At 40.5% G+C, this 25,000-nt stretch overlaps 1 protein-coding gene and 1 long non-coding RNA gene across 4 annotated transcripts; one reads left to right on the top strand and one right to left on the bottom strand.

Annotated features, from left to right (window-relative positions):
• Nucleotides 1-992: 992 nt before the first annotated feature.
• On the top strand, nt 993-25,000 carry traf3ip2l (TRAF3 interacting protein 2-like). 3 transcript variants are annotated; one of them, XR_007194668.1, is made up of 11 exons: nt 993-1,562; nt 2,110-2,205; nt 10,153-10,838; nt 13,152-13,194; nt 13,436-13,497; nt 13,865-13,962; nt 14,288-14,356; nt 16,799-16,912; nt 17,138-17,212; nt 23,099-24,583; nt 24,815-25,000. XR_007194668.1 is itself a non-coding variant. In XM_048253338.1 (10 exons), exons 1-10 carry the CDS (start codon nt 1,558-1,560, stop codon nt 23,243-23,245), a joined length of 1,395 nt encoding a protein of 464 aa, XP_048109295.1. In that variant the 5' UTR covers nt 993-1,557; the 3' UTR covers nt 23,246-25,000. The 3 variants fall into 3 exon arrangements, 2 of the variants coding, with proteins under 2 accessions (XP_048109295.1, XP_048109296.1); XM_048253338.1 differs by having other exon boundaries at nt 23,099-25,000; XM_048253339.1 differs by lacking the exons at nt 993-1,562; nt 2,110-2,205 and adding an exon at nt 7,635-8,606 and having other exon boundaries at nt 23,099-25,000.
• LOC125301074 lies at nt 2,207-4,086 on the bottom strand. Its single transcript, XR_007194669.1, has 3 exons — nt 3,902-4,086; nt 2,931-3,078; nt 2,207-2,732 (listed from the first exon to the last, which is right to left on the bottom strand). It is a non-coding gene; the product is annotated as an uncharacterized LOC125301074 (long non-coding RNA).

The raw sequence follows: 25,000 nt of genomic DNA, 5'->3' as shown, positions 1-25,000 counted from the left end.
TGTATGTGTCACTTAATATCCATTTCTATACAAACCAAGACAGCGGACTCCTATAGAAACGCAACCACGCACAACATAGGTGTATCTAAATTAGCTATGTACCAAAAATGACATTTTACCGTGACTCGAGGAGCTGTAAACAGTGTTGTAAGGCTGCGTGTACACAACCGCTTGGAGCTCCAGTGGAATTTTAATTTCACGACGAGAATTATCGGTCTAACCGTCCATGTGCCGTTGAAACGGTGTAAATAGGCGACCCATCAGGCCAGCACTATAACTCCGAGCGTGGTAAACAAAATAGGATATTTCAGGCAGTAAATGCTCCCGTTAAGAACCAAACCAGATTTTGTTCAAATCTACACAACTATGGCTACTGAAAAATGTAAGGTTCATTTAGTAAATGTTATTTTGAAGTGTTAAAAAACATCGTTGTTTTAGAATTTCTGAACAAAAGTGGTGATAATTGGGGGTGTTACGATAGCTAGAATAGCTAGCTTCTAAGTGTGGCAGCTAGTTATTATTTCATGTTCTGATATGACATTCTTAACGTTTTGACTATGTTACAACTGATAAAAGCAAGACAAATAAAGTAACCAAATCGCTTTGCAATATTTTAGTCCAGAAATACTTATGGGTGTTCATTTACCATAATGTTAATTACAGTAGCCTAACGTAACGTTATCTCCCCTTGCTGTTACCACCAGTTTTAATAACTTTACATTTGCGATCATGACCCATTTCATCTAACAACACCACTGGCATCTTCTTTGACTATCAGACCCCAAACAGCAATACATTGAACTACAAAGATGTTATAGTAATGGTGTTCAGTTCATCATAATCTTTATGACAATGTAATTTGCCGTCCGTCTCCCATCTTTTTGCCGTCCAGCATGGAGCCGTCACGTGACTTAAGTCACGTGTCTGCAAGGGGTGAATAGCTGTGACGTGCAGTCACCTGACATCACCGTCAAATCAGAGGATATTTCAGAACTATTAACGTGGACACGAGCATGTTCGGGAAACAGTCGGAAAAACCAAACGAACGATCGTAAGATGAATCGTAGAAAACCCTCTTAAGAGCGTGTCTCCGTCGTTATCGGGGAAGTGGGCCCTGGCCTGTACATTTGTCACGCCTCAAAACTTACATACAGACCAGCCCACTGGTGCTCTGAGCCCAGGAACGTCAATGGAGAGCGAAGATGAGACAAACACTAGTTTAGCTGCCTGCTCGTTTACTTCCACAGGAATTATAAAGCAGACAGTTCTTCAAGGATATCGAAAATGAGCCACTGTCGTAAATGCAGTGTTCCAGGCTGAAACTTAGGCTACAAAGAAAGCTGAGACTTTCCATAGTCTTCTCAAGGATTCAAAAGTTCGAGGGGCATGGATAATGTTTTTCTACCAGAAGATCCCTGCAAAGTTCGACACTCCGTTATTAATTTGCAAAACATTTCACCGAAGGCAGTTTTCAAAACCTTGTACAGTTAAGCAGGATTGCTAAGCTGCTGTTACTGAAACGAGGGGTTGTTCCGACCGTAAGGTCATCACAACCGCATGCTGTAAGTATTATTTTGTCGCTAAGCAGTTATTAGGCATGCTAACGTGTATCTAGCAAGTAGAATGTGTGATTTAGTTCATTGGCAAGGCTATTTAATTTTCCTGTGTGTCATTCGGATAAAACCTGTGTTATGTTAACCTACATTTTACTATGCATGTTTGTCGAGATCTCTGACAGGTTATGTTCTCAGCAAGATAGCCAACTGAAGCTGAGTAACACGATAGTTTGGTTGCTAAGCTGTAATATAACCCATACCCATATAACACATACGTTTTTGACGTCAGAAGTGGAAACAACTTCACGTTATCAATTCAAATTATATCTAGTCGATATGTTGAAAACCGTGTTGTCTAGATACAATGGATTTATTTGCACGTTCTTATTTTAGAACATTACAAGAATGGCAGCATGCCAAACAGATGCTCCAAGTGTGGCATCTTGCGGGGCTTAGAATATTAGCAAATGCTTTTGCTGTGAGTTAACAACTTGGTGTGTGCATGCAAAAGTGACTTTCACTTGTGTTACAACATTTCTGTTGTTTGGTTTAGGTTTTATCTAGCAGCCATGCACTTCAATGAGAATGCTGAGTCCCCACAACAGAAGACAGCCAAGGAGAAACTATGTACAGACTTGCCAAACAATTTGTAAGTTTAATAAAATGTTTTTATTACAAACAACAAATCAAAATGTGCAACAGTATAGGCACTAAAAATAACTTATCGATTCACACACAACAGGCTGTCTTAGACCTGATGCTTCTGGTGTCAAAATAATCATCAGTACTGTAAACAAAGCACAATGTTCAGGGCCATACAATTTGTTTATTGTACAGTATACAGCCTACAATGCACTGTATTACAGTATCCAGTATATAAGTCCTCTTCGAGATCATCAAAGACCCTCTTCCTTATTGGGATGCCGTCCAGCGGATTCCTGTGCCCCAGGACTTGTGTGCTCAGCTTGACAGACCTTCCATGGAGGATGCTGTTGCTGAACATGTGTCACGGTTCAGTCGAAAAGGGGTCTGAATCCAAAGTACTGCCCTGAAGTATCTGGAAGCTCCCTCCATATGCGTAGCACCACAAACAAGGGGATCATGACACGGACGCTTCTTCTAAGGAAACCCCAGCTCCTGCTCACAAAAGACCTGTAGGCCAAGTCACTTCATTGCCTGCAACGAGAACAGGGTGGAAAAGCTTTTTTTTTTTTACTATTTATTTTGTAATATTTTACATCAGAGTATCACTGGACGATTGTTGAAAAAAAAAAAAAAAAAAAAAAAAAAAAAGTTTATCATTTTGTGGTGTTGATCAAACTGTGTTTTTGCAATATGCTGAACCAATAATGAATGTGTATTGGTTAAAATCACCTTTCCATTCCTCTGATTCTCAAACGGCCATGGTCAGTTCTGTAAATATTCATTGCATTTTGCAAAGAATATAGAGGTACAACGGATTGAGGCCATGATGGGTCATTCAGGTCAGCTCCTCAGGAACCTGGGTCATTCTTTTAATAACCTGTAAAAACAAATATAATTTCCCTGCTGTTATTTCGTAATTTTGAATGAGCAGGTAGCACAAAGTAGCAGATTACATTACACTGACTGTACCTCCTGTATTTTAAACAGTGATATTTATAGGATTTTTTTATTATTGTACTCTACTCCATTGTAGCCTACTATGTAAATTGCCCCTTGGGGATAAATAAGTGTTTTTGAATTGACACAAATTGGCCTAGTAATATTTTCGTTGACCTCGTTTCACTTCAGCCATAGGCTACAAACTGCACAGAGCTCCTGCCCAGCTAACTGGACGTCCCGTTGTAAGATCATACATTACTACATGGAAAGAACGTAAAAATCTCGATAATCGGATGACTTAATCAACAGGATAGTAGTTACACGAGTACATTAGACCTACTGACACAAACGTAATATTTTCATTGAGGCGAGCAGTAGGCTACTCGTTTCACTTCAGCCATAATAGCCTACGAACTGCACAGAGCTCCTGCCCAGCTAACTGGACGTCCTGTTGTAAGATCGCATATTACCACTACAATAATGTATGTAACTCCTAATCAGATGACCTATTCACCAGGAGAATATAGATCACTAAAACGAGTACTTTCCTTGCAAGCAGCACTCATTTCACTACAGCATAGCCTGAACTGCCCACGACGGGCTACAAACATTTCAGCTAGCTTCTAACTTCTGTTGCTTACAATGCTAAAAACGAACCTAATACAATGTTTAGCTTAGTCTACGACACTAACGTGCGAGTATTACAGCTAGCTAGCTAACTGGGCTACGTGTGGCAAACTCAAGTAAATGACAAAACTTACCACTCTGAAGTAGTCATTTCCAATCTATGGGCGACTGGTTACTCCTCTATTTCAGATTCTTCCTCTGATTCAGGCTCAAATATGCTGTTCAACACCTATGTCTCCATAGTATTTCCACCATGGCTGTTTCAGTGGGTGCTGTCGGCCATGTTTGCGTCTTTGCTCCAGAGCTTCGCTCGTTGTAAACCAACCAATCAGCACGCAGGTCATCTAAATATTCATGAGCATACCATAAAAGGAAGAAAACCTCTCGTTTCATTCTAGGGCTTTTAACCAGGCTTGCATTAGGGCGCATAGAACAGCACATATGCCATTTTCAGCCCAACCAATGTTACACACTCTATTCAGAGACCTTAAGGACCAGCACAAAATACCCTATATCATCATTCTATCACCCCTTTAAGCTACGATGGTTTTGGGAAACAGTCGTCAAATCCTAAGACGTTCGTAAGAGGGACTTTACGACGCTCTTAGGCTTAAGATGCTTTTGGGGAACTGGGCCCTGGTTTTGGGCATTTTGTTTTATGAGAGAAAGTGGGAGTTGTAGGCCTGAATGGTATGTTTTTGAAGAGAGAAAACTTTTAGAATAAAATAAATATATTCCCCCGTTGTTCAATGCCTGCATACCACAAATAGTGCAATCATACAATCAATGAGAGCATGTGGTTATAAATTCTTTGATGCAACGGTTGCTTTTCTGGACCAGTGAGTGACATTTGGGTAATTTTCTGCGGCACACCTGATGATCTCTCACGGCACACTAGTGTGCCCCGGCACAGTGGTTGAAAAACACTGCAGTAGCCTACTGAGACCAGAGGAGGGCATGCATGCAAGTCACATCCTATGGTCACATCAGGGTCCATGATTCAGGCAACACATGACTACCGATAGTCTCCAGGGTCAAGTTAACATTGGAGGTTATTACTGGTAGGTCCTCTGGAGGTCTCAGGGTATTCCCAATAGGGGCCTCTGGTGGACAACCGAAGAATATATTCTGAAACAGTGGTCCTACAGTGTAATGTGTAAATATTTTTGTCATGAAGACATCATGTAGCCTGCTTCATATTTGCCGTTTACCCCTGTAGCAGGTGCAGGAAGATAACAATCACGCACACACACACACAGCAGGCCCAGTTAGGAGGAGGACACAAGGTAGCATCTATTACACTCGGGTCCAGTAAACCCGAACACCACATATGTAGGGTAGACTGAGTACAGTTGAGACGTGTACAGTTGAGACACCTTAAATATCTTGCTTGCGCAGCAAGCCCAAGTTGTGATTTTTGCTATGCACATGCGTATTAGTGTCCTCTTTGATCATGGACAATTTGAACGACACAGGTATCTCCCATTAGCCTGGCGAGCCAGACCCACATTAAAATGTAGGGTCTGGGCACTCACCATTCGCAGTGCTCAGTCCGAGGGGCGGGATAATCAGTTGTCTTTCAAATTCCCTCTGCATAATAGGGCCTTAATAGGATATTTGTTTTCAAGTAGCAGGGAATTCAAGCCAAACCGCTACAACTCTGCCATCAATCATTATGTTAAGCCGACCAAACGACTCTATACACGATTTCAATGTCCTGATTAAGTTTCGATTTCTGGAGCTCACAAGCCAACGGAGAGTTGCTAGACTAGCCCTGGCTGCCGCTAGGGGCGCGTCTAGATTTCTAGGCTAATCTCCCATCCAAGGATATCGGCAAATGTTTTTTTTTCCAAAGCAAGAATTTCACTTCACCATGCACCTTCGACAATGAATAGCTAATTGGGGGCCAAGCAGCGAAGCTGCGAAGCCCCATTGTGTTTCTATGATTTCTTACTATTATTATTATTATTATTTAACATCTTTCTTCCGCCATGGGAGTCTATGGCAGCCCATAGAACCGTCTGGTAAAAAGTTGTGAAATTTGGCACACCGATTGGGGACAGTCCCATGATTAATTTCACCAAGTTTCATGTCGGCTCCTCGAGGGCTCTAGCGCCACCAACAGGCCAAAGTTGGACGTGCGTTCACGCACGTAACTTTTGACCTGTTGATCCAATTTTGAAAAATGAGGTACCGTTGGAATCCTTGGACCAAGCCGAGTTCAACGCACCCTATGACGTCATTTTCCGCCATGATGGATTTTCCGCCATATTGGATTTTAGTGAAAGTGAAACTAAAACTTCACAGGTCACAAATTTTGTCCGATCGTCACCAAACTTGACACACATGCTCTTCAGACCAAGCCGCACAAAAGTTATTCCTTTTCGTCTTCGGAACTAAAACCGTTCGCGCGTAACAGCCAATCGAAATTTGCGGCGAAGCCGCCAAACAGGAAGTGAGCTCATATCTCAGCAACCCATTCATCTATCATAACCAAACTTAGTCCATGGACTCAGGACCCAATCAGGGGGACGCTCAAGAAATCTGGTGACCTTTGACCTCTAGGGGGCGCTGTAATTAAGAAACATGCCTTTTGGCCTGTAGCAGCAGTTGTGCTTAGAATTAATACCCATTAGTGGTGTCTGTTACTACTGTTGAAGGTCCTTAGGCCGACCCAAGCCAACTTGTGATGTCATCGTAATTGATTCGGCCGCCATATTGGATTAAATCAAAACACAAAAAGTTTTGGCAGGTCACAAATTTCATCTGTTCCTCACCAAAATTGGCAGAGACCATCTTCAGACCATGCCTGATGAGTGCATTGCTTTCTGGAACAATTGACAGAAGCTTTGGCCTGTACCAGCCAATAAAAATTTGTGGCGAAGCCGCCAAACAGGAAGTGATTTCATATCTCAGCAACGCTTTCATGTATCAAAACCAAACTTAGTACAAGTACCTCAGACCACATCGGGAGGACGCTCAAGAAATTTGGTGACATTTGACCTCTAGGGGGCTCCGTAATGGACAAAAATGCATTTTGGCCAGTAGTTGCTGATGCGCATTATTTTGCAATGGAAGTCAATGGCAGCCCATAGAACCGTCTGGTAAAAAGTTATACAATTTGGCACACTAATTGGGGACAGTCCAATAATTCATTTCACCAAGTTTCATGCGGCACCTCAAAGCTCTAGCGCCACCAACAGGCCAAAGTTGGACTTGTGTTCACGGACGTAACTTTTGACCTGTTGACTCGAATGGCAAAATGAGGTATCATTGGAATCCTTGGGCCAAGCCGAGTTCAACACACCCTATGACGTCAATTTTTGACCTCTGTGTTTAAATCACAGCAAGTGTGATCATATCTCAGTCAATCTTTTATTTTTGATGTGAAACTGATGACAGCAAGTTCCATCTAGTTCATTCTAATGTGTGCGTGCAAGGGTGGGACGGGGTGGGATGGGCAGGGGCGGTGATTCTTGGTGGTGGGCTGGCTGGGGAGGGGGCGGCGACACTCAGCCCTGGTTCAGCCCCACAAAATCAGTTATGTTTTGATGTGAAACTTGACCTTGTAACTCAGCCAATCTTTGGTTGTATGGCATGGAACTTGCTGTGACTGCTTAAGGCTATATGTCTGATGCAACGGCATTGACTTACATGGCAAATCTGGCCTGCTGATCTCACTGCTTGGCCCCCTCATTGCTGCTTGCAGCTATATTTACACTTATGTTACTGTTAAACGTAACTGGTATCATTACAAACATTATTCTGTGTCCTAAAAACTGGCACATTTTATGGCATTGTGTCATGTAAGGTCGTTGCAAAATCTAGAGAAATGTGTGAGGTGGTCAGCGGGGGACAATTGAGACACATTGGATTGTGTTATTACTTGAACATTCCATTTGTAGGCTACTGTTCGCCATATCTGTTCCTGTGTCACATTTTGTTCATGATGTATTTCTTTTATCCAACGCTAAGACACTATGAAATTAATGAATTTGAACTACAAACACTTTGCAATTGCTATGTTTTTATTTATTCAACTTTCCAAGGCCTACATCATTAAAGATGGTTGTCTCAACTGTAGGCTACCAGGTAAGTGTCTCAACTGTATAGGGTACAGTTGAGACACAGTCAAGACAAAAAATGCACCTTATGTTTATGAGCTAATTGTGGAAAATATAAACTACTTATGGGTATTATTGATTTATAATATTTAACTCTACAAGGTAAGGAAATGGCATGTGGAATGTCGTGTGGAAAATCACTTATTTTCAGTATCTATTTTTTGTTTGATTTTGTGTGGGCAAAAAGTGTCTCAACTGTACTCAGTCTACTGTATGTGTGGTGTGTGTGTGTGTCTGTGTTTCACCCACCCCACTTTTTAAGTCATTCTATCCAATGGATATTTGAATAATAAAGTATTGTGCCATTGTTTAAATGGTAGCCTATAGCCTATCACGATAAAAAAAAATGGAGGGCACTATAACCTAGACTACCTTATTTTGAGTACAAAGCCTTTTTTGTTTTGAGTACAAAAGTGCCTTCTCATTACTTTTGATGTTGTGGTGAGGTGCAAGGTAAGGGCTGTGAAGGCATAGGGCCTTCTCGAAAATAGACAACAGCTAAAATCTACCCTACTGTAGGCATACCTTCACCGGAAGTCAAACCCTTCCCACAGTTAGGCTGTAAATTATCTGTCAGAGCAGCGCACACGTTCAGAAGCTCGAGCGATTGGTGGATGAACTGTGCGCTGAACGAAACAAAGGATTATTCACAGAACTCAAGATTATTGTGGCATGTTTGGACTGCCAGTGGAACAGTTATACGTTACAGAATGAGGTATGTAAGTGTTATGTAGGTTAAATGCAGCCTAACCACATTAATTTTCTTTACATGTGAAGCAAACTCATGATATTGCTTGAAATCGTTGGCCCATTTTCATTTAAAATGTAACCTACTGGGTTGTTCCATGGTGAATGGTGTTTAGGTCAGTTTCTATACAATGGCGAGGAAGATATTTGAGTTGATAATTATACAACACCTCGTATAACCTGGGGGGTATTTACTTTGAACCTCGGAACAAGCTAAGCAAACATTTGCACTTAATTGTCAGTCAAGCCAACATTTACACTTGTTTAACATCTGTGAAACAGCCTACATATTCAAGTTTTAATAAATTACAGACTTATGTAGTTCATTGTGAGAGGAGGTTTTTTCCACCCTTTTAAATGTTTAACAAAGTAGGCTAAAGTAGAGACAGGACAAACACCCTCAGACGCTTACTGATGTTATCTGGTGCGCGTTGACAGGAAAACAAGCAGCTCTCAATATTACGCGTCTTGTGTGATGTTGATTGAAGATATGGCAAGTAAAGGACGCTTCAGTCACTTACCTACCGTGCGAAACACATGTCAAATCAAAGACAAGTGAGAAAAGTTTGACTGTTTTCCGTTAGTTAAGTCATCACTTTTCTGGCCATTGTGTTTTAAAAATATTTTGCCCATTGCCCAACAGTGTTTACCCTGCTCATTTGGGTAATTTTCTCTGGCGTCACTCACTCTGTGGTTGTCATTTTGACCTTGATTTTTGCTACCATTGCGCATTTTTTTCCGACAGAAAAATAGCCGCCCTACTTGTTTTCACAGGAGAATAGAATTCTTAAAACTTTAAAATGATAATTTATACAGTTTTTCATCAACCTTCTGAAGACCAGTTTGTGGATTTATTAGTTTGTGCTTTCATTACAACTTAGGCTACTACGGTACTCAAATTTTAACTTACAACTGTTAATGTAATTGCTCTTCCTCTCCCATACTGAATGATAACATGCATAGATGATGGTTTCATTTTCTTAAAGACAGCTTACAACCCATTTATCTCTGACTCATGAAATTGTGATGAGTAAGTGTATTACGACTGTTGTTTGGTTTGACATTCAAATATCAGATAATGTAACAAGGGTGAATGTGTTTCCCCGAATTTCCCCACATGAGTGGTATGTTTCTCTCTGAGTTTGTAAATACTTTTCTTTTTCCCACAGTTGTGTATTGAGCAGGGGGTGTGGTGTGGGGCTTATGCTCTTTTACACTAAAGTGTAACCATTTAAATAAATGTTGGTTAGGCTACAGCACAAATCTGTAGATAATTCCGAAGTCTTTGAATTTTTTGTTTTAAATCATGACATTGTTGTTGTTTTTTTATGTATGAATGGCCTGTGATACACAAATACATACATTTCCTGCATGAGATCACTATTCTGTTATCTTTGCACATAGGTGGTTTACTAAATGTGCATATCTTCCAAGAGATACAGTGTTCTTTCTTTCTTTTTTCTTGTTTAAATATAAAACACCACAAACTAACAGTTTGTCTCCCATCTTTCCAGCTGCTGTCCTCAGCCACACTCAGTCAACTACCCCCAGGAGGATGATGAGACTCTGAGCAAAGATGGCGCAATGGACGGTGCCTTGGGCAGCCCTCGGCCAAAACAGTGCAGTCCATCGTCAGACTTTAACAGCTCTCTCTTTAAATTCCCAGATGGCTCTAGGCAGCCTACCAGGACACAGTGCACGGTTTCCAACCTTTCCATTTCCAGCGAAACGTCCAGTTATGTCCCCTACCAGCGGCCGCTTGGACTCCCAGCAGGCTACAGCCAGCCAACTCCTTTCCCGAGCCGGACGGAGGAATCTCAGAGCACCCTCAACCCGCACAAAGGTGTCTGGCACCATCCAATGCCCGTCTGTGACAGCTCATTGGACGGCTACTCAGCTGGACCTCTGCCCTCCTTCATGATCTCTGGAAGTTGTTCCCATTACCAGTCAGAGATGAGCTTCTCCCGGCCCCACTGCGGCTCCCTGCCCCTGTCAGGGAGGTGCAGCCCCGACCAGAGTGGTCTGGAGCAGCCATGCTCTCTCCACTCCCTCCCCATGCCAGCTGCACTGCAAAACTTCCACCTTTATCCCCACCCACAGTGGAGGATGGCCTGCTGTGCCCAGTGCCCCATGGAAGTGTTGAGGATAGACCCAGTACCCCATCAGGCCCCTGGGAACCCCAGACCCTACCTGCCCTCCTGTAAGTTTGTTTCAGAATGCAGACCCCCTGTCTATTTTTTTTCTTTTTAAAGTATATTTTTTGTGCTTTTTTTGCCTTTATTTGTATAGGACAGTGAAGAGTGAGACAGGAAGTAAGTGGGAGAGAGAGATGGGGTGGGACCAGGACATGACCGCAGGTCGGATTCGAACCTGGGTCCCCGTGGGCCCTTGGACCCGTAACAAGCCGTAGCCTGTTGTGCCACAGCGCCCCCAAGACCCCCTGTCTATTTAAGACTCCGCTAGCGCATCGTGCCTAACAATGCCCCTTAGCTGTTGTAAAATCAGTGTAACCTACGGCCTCTCGGGGCTTATTGCTTTTCTAAAACTGTTGCTATAAATACCTGGCAAAGTTTCATACAGTAAAGCCACAGCAACGAGAAATGTAACAATTTATTCATAGATAATCATTCTTCCGGCAAGAAATATATTTCCTCTACCTGAATGGTTGCCAAGCAACGTCGAGAAGCAGCTACTTTAACTTTTGTATCAAGTTATGGTAGCGCAGTAATATAGAACGAAATGCGGTCAAGGTGTATGTTTATGCTGCATTTTACAACGGCATCAAACGTGATTCAGCCAATCACAATCAAGGACCGGGACTATCAGTTTTAGAATTTTCCATAAACAGCTGACTGTTTTACACATAGCAGATTCAGATTGAGGAGAACAACAAATGACACAGACTAATTACCATTTTTGCCTGGTAAGGAGATATGCATTTGACAGACTGTGCTTTGTGTGCGATATATCACTGAGGTGTCTTGGTGGTGGGATGTTTGGAAAAGACTGTATGTAGTGTCTATGATGTATGCAATGTATATATGTACACTGCTGGTCAAAAGTTTGGGGTCACTTATAATTGCAATTATGTAAACACATAATGTAATCTGAAAACTGCTGCCTTGAATAAAAAAACAATGCAACTGATCTCAGCTGGTATTCTTTCTATAATGGAGTGGAATGGAAATTTCTAAGTGACCCCAAACTTTTGACCGGTATTTTTGTCCGTATGTATTTATCCAAAAACAGAAAATGACAGCCCCAGATTGTCTACTGTAACTCTTTACTTACATAACAATGCCTAAGGCCATTGCGGTGTAATGCAGACTAATAATAATAATAATAAGCTTTATTTGTATAGCACCTTTCATACACAGAATGCAGCTCAAAGTGCTTTACATTTGAAGCATGTAACACAATAATAGTCAGTCAGTCATTATCAATCACTTTTCTTCATTGCTGGGGCCGTTTATGATCCACTCAGCAACATATCAAAAATATAGAAAATGACGTCATAAGACTGGCAGCCTTAACCCTCTTACCCCCCACAAGCACGCCATATGGCAACTGTGGCAAGGAAAAACTCCCATATTCCAGGAAGAAACCTTGAGCAGAACCTGACTTAATAGGGGGAGCCCATCTGCTTCTGGCTGGCTGCGCCCTCCAATAGCAGCAGATGTAGAATAATCTGAAAAAGTAGTCTACAGGATAAGATGAGTTAACTAAAAGCTTTCCTGTACAGGTATGTTTTCAGATCTTTTTTAAAAATATTTACTGAACTCGCCTGCTTGATGTACAGAGGCAGGGTGTTCCATAGTTTGTTTGAGTAAGTTGCTTTGATGCAAAGATTGGCATCTTTCCCTTACTTAGTGATTTCACACTACAAGAGGTTTTTCTGGCAGCAAGCCTAAGCACATGATGGTATCCAATTCAAGTTCACCTTTTCAGGCCTCTTCCTGAGATGTCTCTATTTGACATTTTGCACCCGAATTATCGCATCATACAGTACATAGGTTAGAGTTGAAGATGGAGCAATGTGTGACAACAAGAATACATTCAGCAGGACACGGATACGCTAGGGTCAAATGTCATGTTCTCATGCTTTTTGTAAGCATAGCTCATAATTACCTCCAACTTGGAAGTTATGTTTTCCTTTGGGTTTAGTCTGTCAGTCTGTTAGACAGCAGGTTTAGGCAAAGATACTGAAATAAACTTGGTTCATGAAGCTTGATTGAGGGGTGTAGCATGGCCATTTTAGAGAAGATTCATCTCACAGGGAAGATCCACAAACTAGCTAATATTGAGAGAGTGCAAACAAAGTCTTTATTATAAAACGAATTTCTTCAACCAGTTCGCCTGGTGAACAGCTTCATGTAAAACTTCCACTAAACTTCAATGAAGAACCACAACCTAATTACAGGAACACTTACTGTATGTACTGTAACTTGTACCCCTCCCTTTTCTCTCTCTCTCTCTCTCTCTCTCTCTCTCTCTCTCTCTCTCTCTCTCTCAGGCCCTAATCCGATTGGACCTTTACACAGAAACAGCATTCACAGGTAATTTCATGTTCAGGACTTCCTCTTTTCTTGGCAATATGTAACTTACTTTTCCCCTTTGCTCTTTTGTCTATGTTTTAACAGCTGCATTTATTTATTGAACATGCTGTGAGCTGTTTTGCTTGAAATGTGTTTTGTAATTGACATTATTATTTTACACACATCTGTAACCACATATGTGCCACCCAGGCATTGTAGCTTACCTTGATTACAACATTGTCTGCTTCTGATGTCTTTGCAGAGACCACAGTCCTGTGAACCCTGGACCAAAGTCGGACACAGCACAACTCTCCTTTGAACAAAGTGTGTATGCAATTCTACATCAAACAATTAGAACTCAATAATGCACGTGTAGATCTATTTACATTACAGAGTCCAAGGCATATGTGTGGTAATTAAGACCATAGACCCTGTTCCAGAACATAGTACAGCATATACTGTACATTAAAGGTTTAGTCTGTCTGTATTTGGTTAGAAAGGGACTTTAAAACCTTCAGAGTCATGGCTGATAAATGATTAGATAGCTCGATATTCCATCATCATGACTTAAGTATATGAAGTATGTTTTGTTGCACAGATTGACTCGAGTTGATTTATTTTCTCATATTTGTTTTGTTGTGTCTTGTTTGCTTGTTTGTTTGTTTGTTTAACATCTCCTTGACAAATATAGGAAAGGTGTTTGTCACATATGAGACGGATAATGACGAACATGTGAAGGAGGTCATCAATTTTGTGGCACTGCTTAGGCACAATGGCTTCTACACACATGTGAGACCAAAACCTATAAACTGCTTTTGTTTACTATACAACACAATACCACATATTAAATTGAATTAAACCATTAGTCATGTCATCTGCTTCAAATCTGTGAATATATTAGACCCATTCAACACGTAGTGTTGCACATCATACCTGCAATACACTAAAGTGAACAGGCATCCCTTTAGTATACTATACAAGAATGGTGCAATTCTTCTGACTTTTTGAATTTGTAGTATCAACTGATTTTGTTGTTGTGTTTTAGTTTGTATTTGTGTCCTAAACCCTCTGTAATTACATGTAAAATCTGATGTGTTTCTGTGATCTTCTACAGATTGACATGTTTGAGCAGCAGTTCAGAAGCATCAACAAGATAGACTTCATGGAGCGTTACATCAGTGAGGTAAAACAAAGCACTGTGTCTCAAGGCTTCTTTAAATGGCCTCTTTACTAGAAAGAACATGATTTGACTTTGAACAACTTTGAATTGTTACTGATTTGTTTACACAAAAACAGTCAAATCTAAAAATGCAAAAGAAAACAAGTTCGCCATGAATGTTCGCCTCTGGTGGACACACTTCTAAGTTTAGGCTCAACATCTATCTATGATATACAGGAACGTTTGTCTGTCTGTTCTTCAAATATTTCTCAAACCGTTTGTCTGACAAACTTCACACTTGTGTCTGCAGTGTCGAGTTTAACATCTCCTTTAAAGATGGTGTCAGCTAAAGACAGAGTGGCAGAGCATGACGTTGCTAATGCTTGAGACTGTTTTGGAAAAGTTAGGCAGTTGCAGATTTCATCTGACCATGAATCAGAGGACACAATGTCAGACACAATCGGACACATCGTCACGCAAAATGGTGTCCATCATCAGACTCTTGAGTCAAACATGACATTAACCCTAAACACATACGGAATATTTTACAATAGTGAATAGTGCTAGCAAAGAAAAGTGATATATCAAGTGGTCCAACCTATATGATTGGAAGCTTTAAAAGCATCTAAACAAGTTTGTGACTATAGAAGTACTACTATGTCTGATCTGTTTTAACCCTGACTGAAACCGTGAACCTGAAAACGGTGTTATCAGCCTACAGTTTCTAGCTGATTACAGACAACACTGATTTTACTGACAACCATGTTTTACAAGGAGCAAAAATCTACATGAAAAGGCTTTACAGCCATCCCTACACACCAAAATATTTTTTTTTCTGATAGATGAGCAATTATCACACTATCCATTTTACTGTGTGGCCATCTGTCACTCTGAATCTGCTGAATCCACCGTTTTGCCCTTGAGCGAGGCACTTAACCCCAAGTTGCTCTGGGGACAATGTATTTCCTTGTAATATGGTTGACATATGTAAGTCACTTTGGACAACAGTGTCTGCTAAATGAATAAATGTAAATGTATCTGTGCTGTAGGCTGTTAATAACAACAGATAACAGACATACTGTACAATATGCCTTGTTAGCAAGCTTGTCGTGTTTTAGTGTACTATATGCAGTAACAAAGCACATCACATCAGAAAATAATTTGATGTATGTAAGCCTCTAAAATATACAAAAACCTGAAGTCTAGAGAGGGCTTAACTGAGATGACATCTATTCTGGAAGAATAAAGACAATATATTTCTTGCCAAATGGAATGGGAACTGGAAAGAAAGAGTGATGTGAAGAAAGTGAAGGCTAGTACTGTCATTTCATGCTTATTAAGTTATACATTAGCAGCATTTCTTCAGCTGTGAGGTTAATACATGGGGCGGGGAGTGCTATACATGGAAATGCATTTATTTTCTTCATTCTTTCAAACTGATTCTGATTCATTGGGCTAATGGGCACCTTGTGGGCACTCAACACAATCAAGTAATTTCATGCATGCCACGGATAGCTTGATGCCGATAAAATGTGCTGTGGCACAATAAAGTGATAGTAAATAAACTACAGTTTATAAATGGGTGTAGTCAATATACCTTTTACTTTGCGCAAGCACTGTCATGTGGTTTATATACAATTTGTCTAAAAGACAGAAATCGCTGCACTACTAATTTGGCTACTAATTTACCCATCAGGTTAAAGATATTGGGCTTCATTATTGTGCCAGCCTCATGTGAAAACTAGCAGTGAGAACAGATTCCTTCAGAGGAGATTTAAGCAGAACTGACATTTCATCAGTTATTTTAGTTTGAAATGTTTTACTCTTTTTTGTGTGTACAAATTAAACAGCAGATTTGCAAAACTAGCTCTTGACGTCCTGTCACACTAATGTTAAAACACATGATCACGAACAAAACGAACAGGTTAACTAACTAACTAGTTAACCGTAAACTGACAAGTAGGCCTAGTTAACTTAATACCACTCAAACAGAAGGTGCATTTTTGCGCCAACAATAACATGAGAAAGTATGTTTGTTGGTTGCATAAAATATGTCAAATCTTGCCGTCAAGAAGGTCACTTTCCCTTTTTTCAGTCTAATTCTCTGTTTGACAGGAAGCTATCAGTATCAGGATTGAAAGTGTTAATCAGTCATCACTATCACCAGTGTTGAATCGTGCCATAGTTCTTCTCAGCTCTTCTAGTACACATATAACACATACTCTCATTATTCTGACAGTGTAGAATTTTAGTCACAAGCAGCTCAAGTATAAAAGGAAAATAGTGGGCATGTAATTTTATAAAAGCATACAGTAATCCTGTGATATAACAGTACTGCTTGATCCCATGCAATGAGATATGTCTTGATGACTTGGGTACAGCATGGAGCCTTGTTTGTGTGTAGACTTTGGACTTTATCTCTCTAATGACTAATCCCAGCTACCTTTCTGTCTTGATGTCATTTAGAAAGACTACTTGATTATTTTTGTCATCAGTCCGAAGTACTACGAGACGGTGACCAGCACAACAGCCTACACAGAGGACGATGAGACCTTAAACACTGTTTACATTCATAAGCAGGTGGAGTATAATACACTCTTCCTCATATTATAGGCTTTCCACGTGGTCTCCGCTAAACGTGTATTTGCAACATTTGTATTTTAATTAACATACTAATTTGTCAAATATAGTATATACTTTGAGTAACTTTCCTAATTATTAAAAATACCTTGCAGAGCAGACCCAGTGTAGTTTTTCTATTACCACTACTACTTACTGGTTTCTGTATTGTTTTTGTTTTCATAGCTTCAGAATGAATTCATTCAGAATGGCTGCAAAAATTTCAGGTTCATACCTATTCTGTTTCCAGGAGCTAAAAAGGTGAGCTTCATTCTTGCTGTTTGCATATTGATATTCACGTGATTGTTTATGAATCTACATCAACAGGATTTTTTTACCTTTTATTTTATCTTATGTGTGCTCAGTTTGTGCACCTTACATAGATGTGTTTTCATATTGAACCACTGCACATTTTTGTGGTATGTTTGTTTGAAGAGGCTGCATCAACTTAGCCCATAACTTGCTCTCCTGGCGTCCTGTACTGTAGATGACAGACAAGCTCTCTCACACACTCATAAACCAAAGACACATTTATACACTCATAAACTGGAAAAACATCCCACCCAGCTGGATGGTGATAAAGTTGAGGATGTTGAAATGTATTGCTGATAGAAAAGGCAGGACTGGCACACACACACACTCATAAACTGACACACACACACACATTCACAAGGGAACACATATGCACACACACACACACACAGAACCCTCCCCCACCTCCGGGTAAGGTGGGACGGGCCTCTCCCACGGCACAAGGCCGGAGGAGCTAAGATCATGCAAATGGTTTCTTTTCAATCATTTTCATCAGAGTGGGACGTATTAGGCTTATAGGTTGCCAGGTTATGACTCACGGTTGGTGAAAAGTTTTGAAACTTACTTTGATGATTTAGTAGGTGTAAAATATTGAATAAAATGTTCTGCTGTATGACTGGCTTTATTTTAACTCTCCTATTGAACTTTGTGCAAATTTACAAAATTGGATAAAGGATATTGTCTCCTACAGGCGTCAATGAGAGAACACTTTTCACTTACATGATTTTGGTTTCGATTTTCTAATTGGAGTAAGTCTTTGTGACAACACGTCATGATACATTTGATAATGTTTGATCGTTGTTTTGGTATGAAGCATCTTGTACGTAGCCTAATGAATGCGCTCTAGAAAGTGAAAGTAGCCTAACCTAGGCCTATATGCGCTCTGTGTCTGAGCTGTCTGTGCACGTCCGCAATTGATTACGTTCCTCAAATGGGGAACACATCAATCCCATGGTATTTTTTGCCCTAAAATGCACGAAACATGCAAGTTCAAGCCACGTTAGCCACGTTACATCTCCGTTTCATATTTGCCTAGGCTAGCCTACAATAAATGAATTGAACGAACTCAACTGACAACAGGTAGGCCTATATCTACTGATTCGGTCATTGAGACTACAGAATACAGACTACAGAATACAGTACAACAAACTTTCTGTCTTTCTGAAGTTTATTTTTGTATTCCGGGGTACAGTAGCCAAATTGCCTAATGTCTTGACAATAGTTTTTCTTACCGGCTTGCTGTTTAAACTGACTGCGCCGCTCTGGTCCTGCCTGCCAGGTTTATGACGTAAACCGCTACATCTCGGCTCTGGCATTGCCTAAACTCATCGTGTGGGAAATCAGATTATCTGTCAATATTGGGCTTTGAAAGTAATAGGCTATTTGCTCAGTAATAGTAGGCTACATTTTGTAGAATTTATAGAGAAACCGAGGGGAAGTTAAATTAGAAATTAGAATCGTTGGAAATTGAAAACATATACAAAAATAGATTCAGGGCTTTTGAAAAGAGATTCGGTGCTTGAGCGCCTGAAGCCACCCCCTCGCTTCGCCAATGCAGTAACTTCTGCATTCAGTGAGATTTGCACCGCCCTAATTTTATTTTTGACTCTTCCCGTCACCGTTGCATCCTCTGAGCGCTCATTCTCCAAGTTAAAGATAATTAAAAACCACTTGAGGAACACAGTGGGACAGGAGAGACAGTGGACTTGCCATGTTGTCCATAGAGAATGAGAGAGCAAAGAAAATGGACATACACAGAGCATCGTGGGACGAAGTTCGCGGGAGCTAAGGCTCGTCGTAAGCCCTTCAAATAGTGCTGCATATTATTGTTGTTTTATTATTAGGGGTCATTTAGCCTAATGTTTTTGTTGTTGTTCTCTTGGTTACACTTCATGTACGTTCGATGACTTCAAAATTACATAGTTACTCTCTGTGGCGCTGACGCTAGACCCGCTGTTGCGGGCATGGCTATGTTGTAAAATTATGTTATGATGAGTTTAATAAAGGGCCCGGTCATGTGCCCCGCCCTCGGCCCGGCTCTGACTTGTTCCGCCACTGGGGAGGGGCGCCCTCGCACCGGGGCCCTGCGGGTCCCGGGCCGGGGGCATGCCGCACCCCCGCACCCCCTCAAGCTCCGCCCCTGCACAGAAGCACGCATACACACAGAAGCAAACACAAACATGTACACACTCACATACAAAAGTGTGATTTATTTCTGCTGTGAGAATGTGCAGGACTGATTGGCGGTCATAGTTTGTACCGCTACGGTACATCTAGTTTGTGTTCAGACTGTGTTAAACATAGGCTACTCCTCGCTGCATGCCTTTACCAGCCCTTGAGAAAATATTTGTTACTTTATACCAGTGGTCCCCAAACTACGGCCCGCCACCTCATTTTGGGTGGCCCCCCAAAACATGTCCGTGGTATATAGCAACCGGCCCGCACGGGAGCACGACATTGTCAAACTATAACCTCCGCAATTTCCCCCATTCATTCTCTATGGCGAGTCTTAACAGTACACATGTAATACTATTTTTGTCCACTGGTGGTTGTTTTGGCGCTGTTTCACGTTTGCCATCAAAAACGGAATGAAATGTAGGCCTATCTGCAAACAATGTAAGAGGCCTATGCTGACTGCATCAGTGCTCAAAGTATTCTAAAAGTTTATAAATGAATTGTTAATAACTAACTAACTAACTTATATTCAAGTCATATTTCTGGGACTTTCTGGGATAATCATTTGTTCAAATGTTAATACAATGTATACAAGTTCAGGTGAGTGAAAGTTAGAATGGTGGTCATTTCAGACCACTTCAGCACTTCATAAAATTCTCATAGTTTGAGAACTTTACATTTTCAGAGTTCAGAGTTCACACATTTTTAATGAAATATACTTTTGGGACTACCTGCTAATACTTTTGGGAATGCAAAAGTCTTTTTATTAGTATTATTTAATTTGAGTTACATTTTACACTGATATGGCATGATGGCAATATAAACACAGCTAACAATGGTATTAAATTGCAATAGCCTATAGATTAAATATAATGGAATATTCAACTAAGGTAGACTGCTGTTGTTCACAGCACTAAGCTATTTATGGTTTCTGATATACTCCGAGTCTCTGGCCCTCTCTTACAGCCAGGCATAGTAAGCTGGCCCTCGGAAGAAAAAGTTTGGGGACCACTGCTTTATACACATGACCTGTAAAAGTTTAACGGTTCTATCTTGATGATCAGAAATGGGGTGCAAAGCTTATTCTTATCCCACGTAAAGCTTATTCCTATCTTACACTCAATTTTTTTGCCATGCACTTCACTTTTATTAAGCCTTGCGTCGAGGAGTGTGGCAGAAGGTGTGGTCTGGTAACCTGACCCTAGCCAGATGAATTTCGCTCCGCCTAGCGCCACTCATCCATCTGGAACCGATCCATTGAAGTGTTGCTTCAGAAGGCTGGGCCTAATAAAAAAATGCTTGCATATGATTGAATAAGCCACTTGTCCGTCATCTATTGACATGCTACTTCAACCACTCACATCAAAGCCAACCCGTGACGTTGATAACAGTCACACAGTCGCTTCTACACTACAGTATGTCACTATGAATCTATGAAACTCCCGCCCTGCGTCCTGATTGGCTGTACCATAAAATCGGTTGCAGAAATCACTCTCAATGGAAGAGGTCCCAGATGGATGTGAGTGAAGCTAGGCGGAGCTAAGCGGAACGAAATTCATCTGGCTAGGGTCAGGTTAGTGGTCTGGTGCATGATCCAAAAATCGCTATCTTACACCCTCTAAACATTATTACACCACTGACCAAGAAAAGCCTGGTCTATAGCGAAAGGTACATCTAAAGCACAGCTTGAGACGCACTGTCACGAGATGTAAGCAGTCCTTACAAGCAGTCCCAAACAACTTCAGATAAATAGCCTTAGGATTTTTATTCAGTCATTCGAACATTATTGGGGTAAGTGTTGCTTTTTTCAGGATATGTTTTCGATGGTAACCCTTTGTCAGTCAATAGTGAAAGTGATTAACTGAGTATACTGTTTTGTCGTTGATTATGAGACCATGGTGAAGTTAGTGTCACTTTGCCAATGAGTTCAAATAATAGACGAGTGCAGATGCGTGTACAGTAGGCTATACTGCTATGTTTTAGTAAAGCATGGTTTAGTGGAATACCTCTTCCATGCGGTCTCGCGTGCAAGCAGATTCCTTCAAATGTGCCACAGACTATCAAAATACCAATGCGCTGTTTGAAGTTGCACTGCTTCCTGTTAAAGAGAATGACAGATTTTCATTGGTTTTTGGCCATTTTCATTGGTTTAAAGCAGTGTTTCTCAAAGTGTGGTCCGGGGACCACTAGTGACCGCAAGCTATCCCAAGTGGTCCGCAAGCAGACGTGGTAAAATATAATATAGATGAGTTGTTTGCAATATTGAACCAACTTGTATGTAAATTCAAACAGTTCTGCAACATGCCTATGTATGCTACGCCAGTTTAAATCATTTGAATCCTCTGACACAATAAGCAAGGTGAGGCCTATTGTGTAATATACTGTTGAAGTACGTCTACTCTTCTTTTTTTTTTTAGCTAGGTGGTCCGTGAGGTTTTTTTTCATTGGTTAAGTGGTCCTTGGTCTGAAAAAGTTTGAGAAACACTGGTTTAAAGTATGTTACGCCCAAAACACACCCATGACTGATTAAGAAACATAAGAACCTTTTTGCACCAAGCGCCCAACGTTTGCTAACAAAACCACCCTGAATGTGGACTGGACACACCCCTAAATGTATGTATAATAAGCTTTATTTGTATAATAATACGCTTTATTTGTATAGCACATTTCATACACAAAATGCAGCTCAAAGTGCTTTACATTTGAAGCATGTAACACAATAATAGAGCAAAGTCAGTCATTATCAAGAACATTTAGCCGTTCATGATCCAATCATCAACATATATATATATATACCTAGGCTTTGCTAACAAATGCTTAGGCCCCGTGATTTGGACTCTAAGCGGGTTGCCTTAGAATGATCTTAGTATGTGTTGTGATTAAATTACTTTATATTCAAACGTTAAAAGAACACAATGACTGAAAGACTGGCAGCCTTAACCCTTTACCCCCTACAAGCCAGTCAAATTTCCCATATTTCAGGAAGAAACCTTGAGCAGAACCTGACTTAATAGGGGGAGCCCATCTGCTTCTGGCTGGCTGCAGCTCTAATGGCAGCAGTCCAATGTAGAATAATCCAAAAATGTAGTCTGCAAGGTTATTTAAGCTATTCGCCACTGACCATGCATTTTAGATCGCCAAGATAGAGCCCAATGTGTTGAACCCCCTGAGCTCCCAAAAGTCCTCCTCACTCAGAACCATAGTTCAAACTTTCCAACAGTGACGAACTTGAACATTTCATTGTAGTTGGGCGTGGGCATGTCGCATGAGGGGAGGACTTGGTGTTCAGTGTATTCAGGTCCAAGTTACATAACAGTGAAGTCTCAAGAACAATTATATGCAGCAAATACCTACAAATGACATGCAACATATCACAGCCTTCAACATATCACAACCCATAGTGAAGCTCAGGAGAGGGGAAGACTGTTGATCATCATTGGGTAATTTTCATCATGGTCATGGACAATGTCTCCTGTTCTGTATTGTCTAATTCTCTCGTCTGGTTTCATATCTGCGCTTCACATGCACTTGAATGGTTTCAGCTATTCTCACTTTGTCACCATCCCTCTAACTATACCACGTGTTCGCTGCTGTGCATTTTCAACCTGTTTCAGCTTGCTTAACCAATCATGTTTGACAGAGGAAATTTGTCTTTTGCAGTGGCACGTACCCAGATGGCTTCAGAACACCCACATATACAGCTGGCCAAGGGACCACGATGATATTTTGCGACGGCTGATGCGCGTGGAGAAATACAATCCTCCGCCCATTGGACCACTTCCCACTATTGTCTCTGTTCCCATATAACACCCCCTTTGCGCCAGGAATTGTTGGGGGAACATTCTGAAGTTGGGCACACCAACAGAGGCCGACATGCATCAACTCTGACGCGTTACAACTGCATATAGTTAACGGAATATTGGTTAACCGGCTAACAGCTACAGCAGTGATCGGTGACATTTAAAGACGCACAACAAGTTCCGTATTTGTATGATTTCACTTTGTCAATGGACTCCTCCATTGGACTAATGAAGAAGGTGACATGCCGTGACAAGGTGAAAGCAACATCAACTGTTCAAATGAATAGGCTACTTTTCGCCACATATTGCAGTGTATTTTGTTTATTGTTTTTTTTTACACCAACAATAGCATAATGTTCCAAAAATATAATAAAACATCCCAATGTAATAATGTATATTGTAATAAACAACATAATGCATAATGTGATCAATGACTCAATCTAAGCTTGGCCATACAGATTCAGACAGCTCACTGCCTTCAGAAGCTGAAATAATTTCATATATGGCTAATTAAAGAACATATGTCAGGTTAACAATTTATTTCATTAATGTTAACTAATGTGTAGATAAATCAGAGGAGATGCACACATTTTTTTAAAAATTATTACTCTAAATGCACTATGACATCATTTACAGTGATTTCTGTCAAGATCACATTTCAAAACACAACTGAGTGATGACATCATTAAGGGAAGAATGTAGGCCTAATATATTTAAAGAACAATCAGGTTAAATTTGTAATTAAGATTATAATATATTTTGAATACTTTGGATTACATCAACATTGTATTGTATTTTATTAGCAGTGGATGAAACAGTTATGTGAGGTTATGTGAACTTGTGACCCACAGTGTCAACAACAACCCAAAACCTGCTTTACCGTAAGGATTGATTGATATATAAACCTATGTGCTATGAAACTCTTAATGACATTAAGTCAAAGACACAACAGAGATGCTTTGATCGAGAAATGAGAAATGAGAACCTATAATTGGCCTAAAACATGCTGGCTGGATATAGGCCCTATTGGCCTATAACAAACTAATTTTACATTCTACATTACTTGAGAGGTTTTTCATTTAGGCTATCAATATATAAACACAGAGGGAAGTAAGGATCCAGCTGAGAGATACATAGGGCTGGTTGAGTTCAAAAAGCCTTGACCTACATTTTACAGTATGATGATTTAAAATGTAATCCCTTAAATGTATCAGTGTAACTGTGTCCTGAATACCACCAATTTTAAATTGTAACTGTATGTGAATACAGTTGCTCATATTTTGTATTTTAATGTATGCATTTTTTAGGACTGATGGTTACAGCATTAGGTTACGTAACATAACAGGTATGTTGATATTTGCCTTGTAATTAGTGATTATAGGTTCCTGACTGACAGTTTGACATATTCAATACATTGTCTAGGCTATAACTTTTTTTCAATACATTTGCCTTGTGATTATAGGTTCCTGACTGACAGTTTGACATATTCAATACATTGTCTAGGCATTGTCTAGGGTGAACTGTAAGATCATAAGGATAATGCCTCTCCTCTTCTCCACTTTCCTCTTTGTTGCAGTTTGTCCTGTCACAGTTTGCATATACTGTAGGTACCTTTGCCAGAAAAGGAGCAGACACATACACAGAGAATACATACACACATCACGAGAAAGGGATCATGTATTTAATGTAATATACAGATGTGGACAATTTATAGGCATTCCACAATAAATAAACCTACAATCTTATCTGAAATTACTTGAAA

Source organism: Alosa alosa, chromosome 9, assembly GCF_017589495.1.
Source record: "Alosa alosa isolate M-15738 ecotype Scorff River chromosome 9, AALO_Geno_1.1, whole genome shotgun sequence".
NCBI lineage: Eukaryota > Metazoa > Chordata > Actinopteri > Clupeiformes > Clupeidae > Alosa > Alosa alosa.
This window is presented reverse-complemented; position numbering and strand designations above follow the sequence as displayed.

What these genes read in the sequence shown, in the direction of transcription:
- traf3ip2l (XM_048253338.1), top strand. An exon ending in ACAGACTTGCCAAACAATTT is followed by an intron (nt 2,206 to 10,152) that starts GTAAGTTTAATA and finishes CCATCTTTCCAG; the next exon opens with CTGCTGTCCTCAGCCACACT. An exon ending in CTGTTTACATTCATAAGCAG is followed by an intron (nt 16,913 to 17,137) that starts GTGGAGTATAAT and finishes TTGTTTTCATAG; the next exon opens with CTTCAGAATGAATTCATTCA.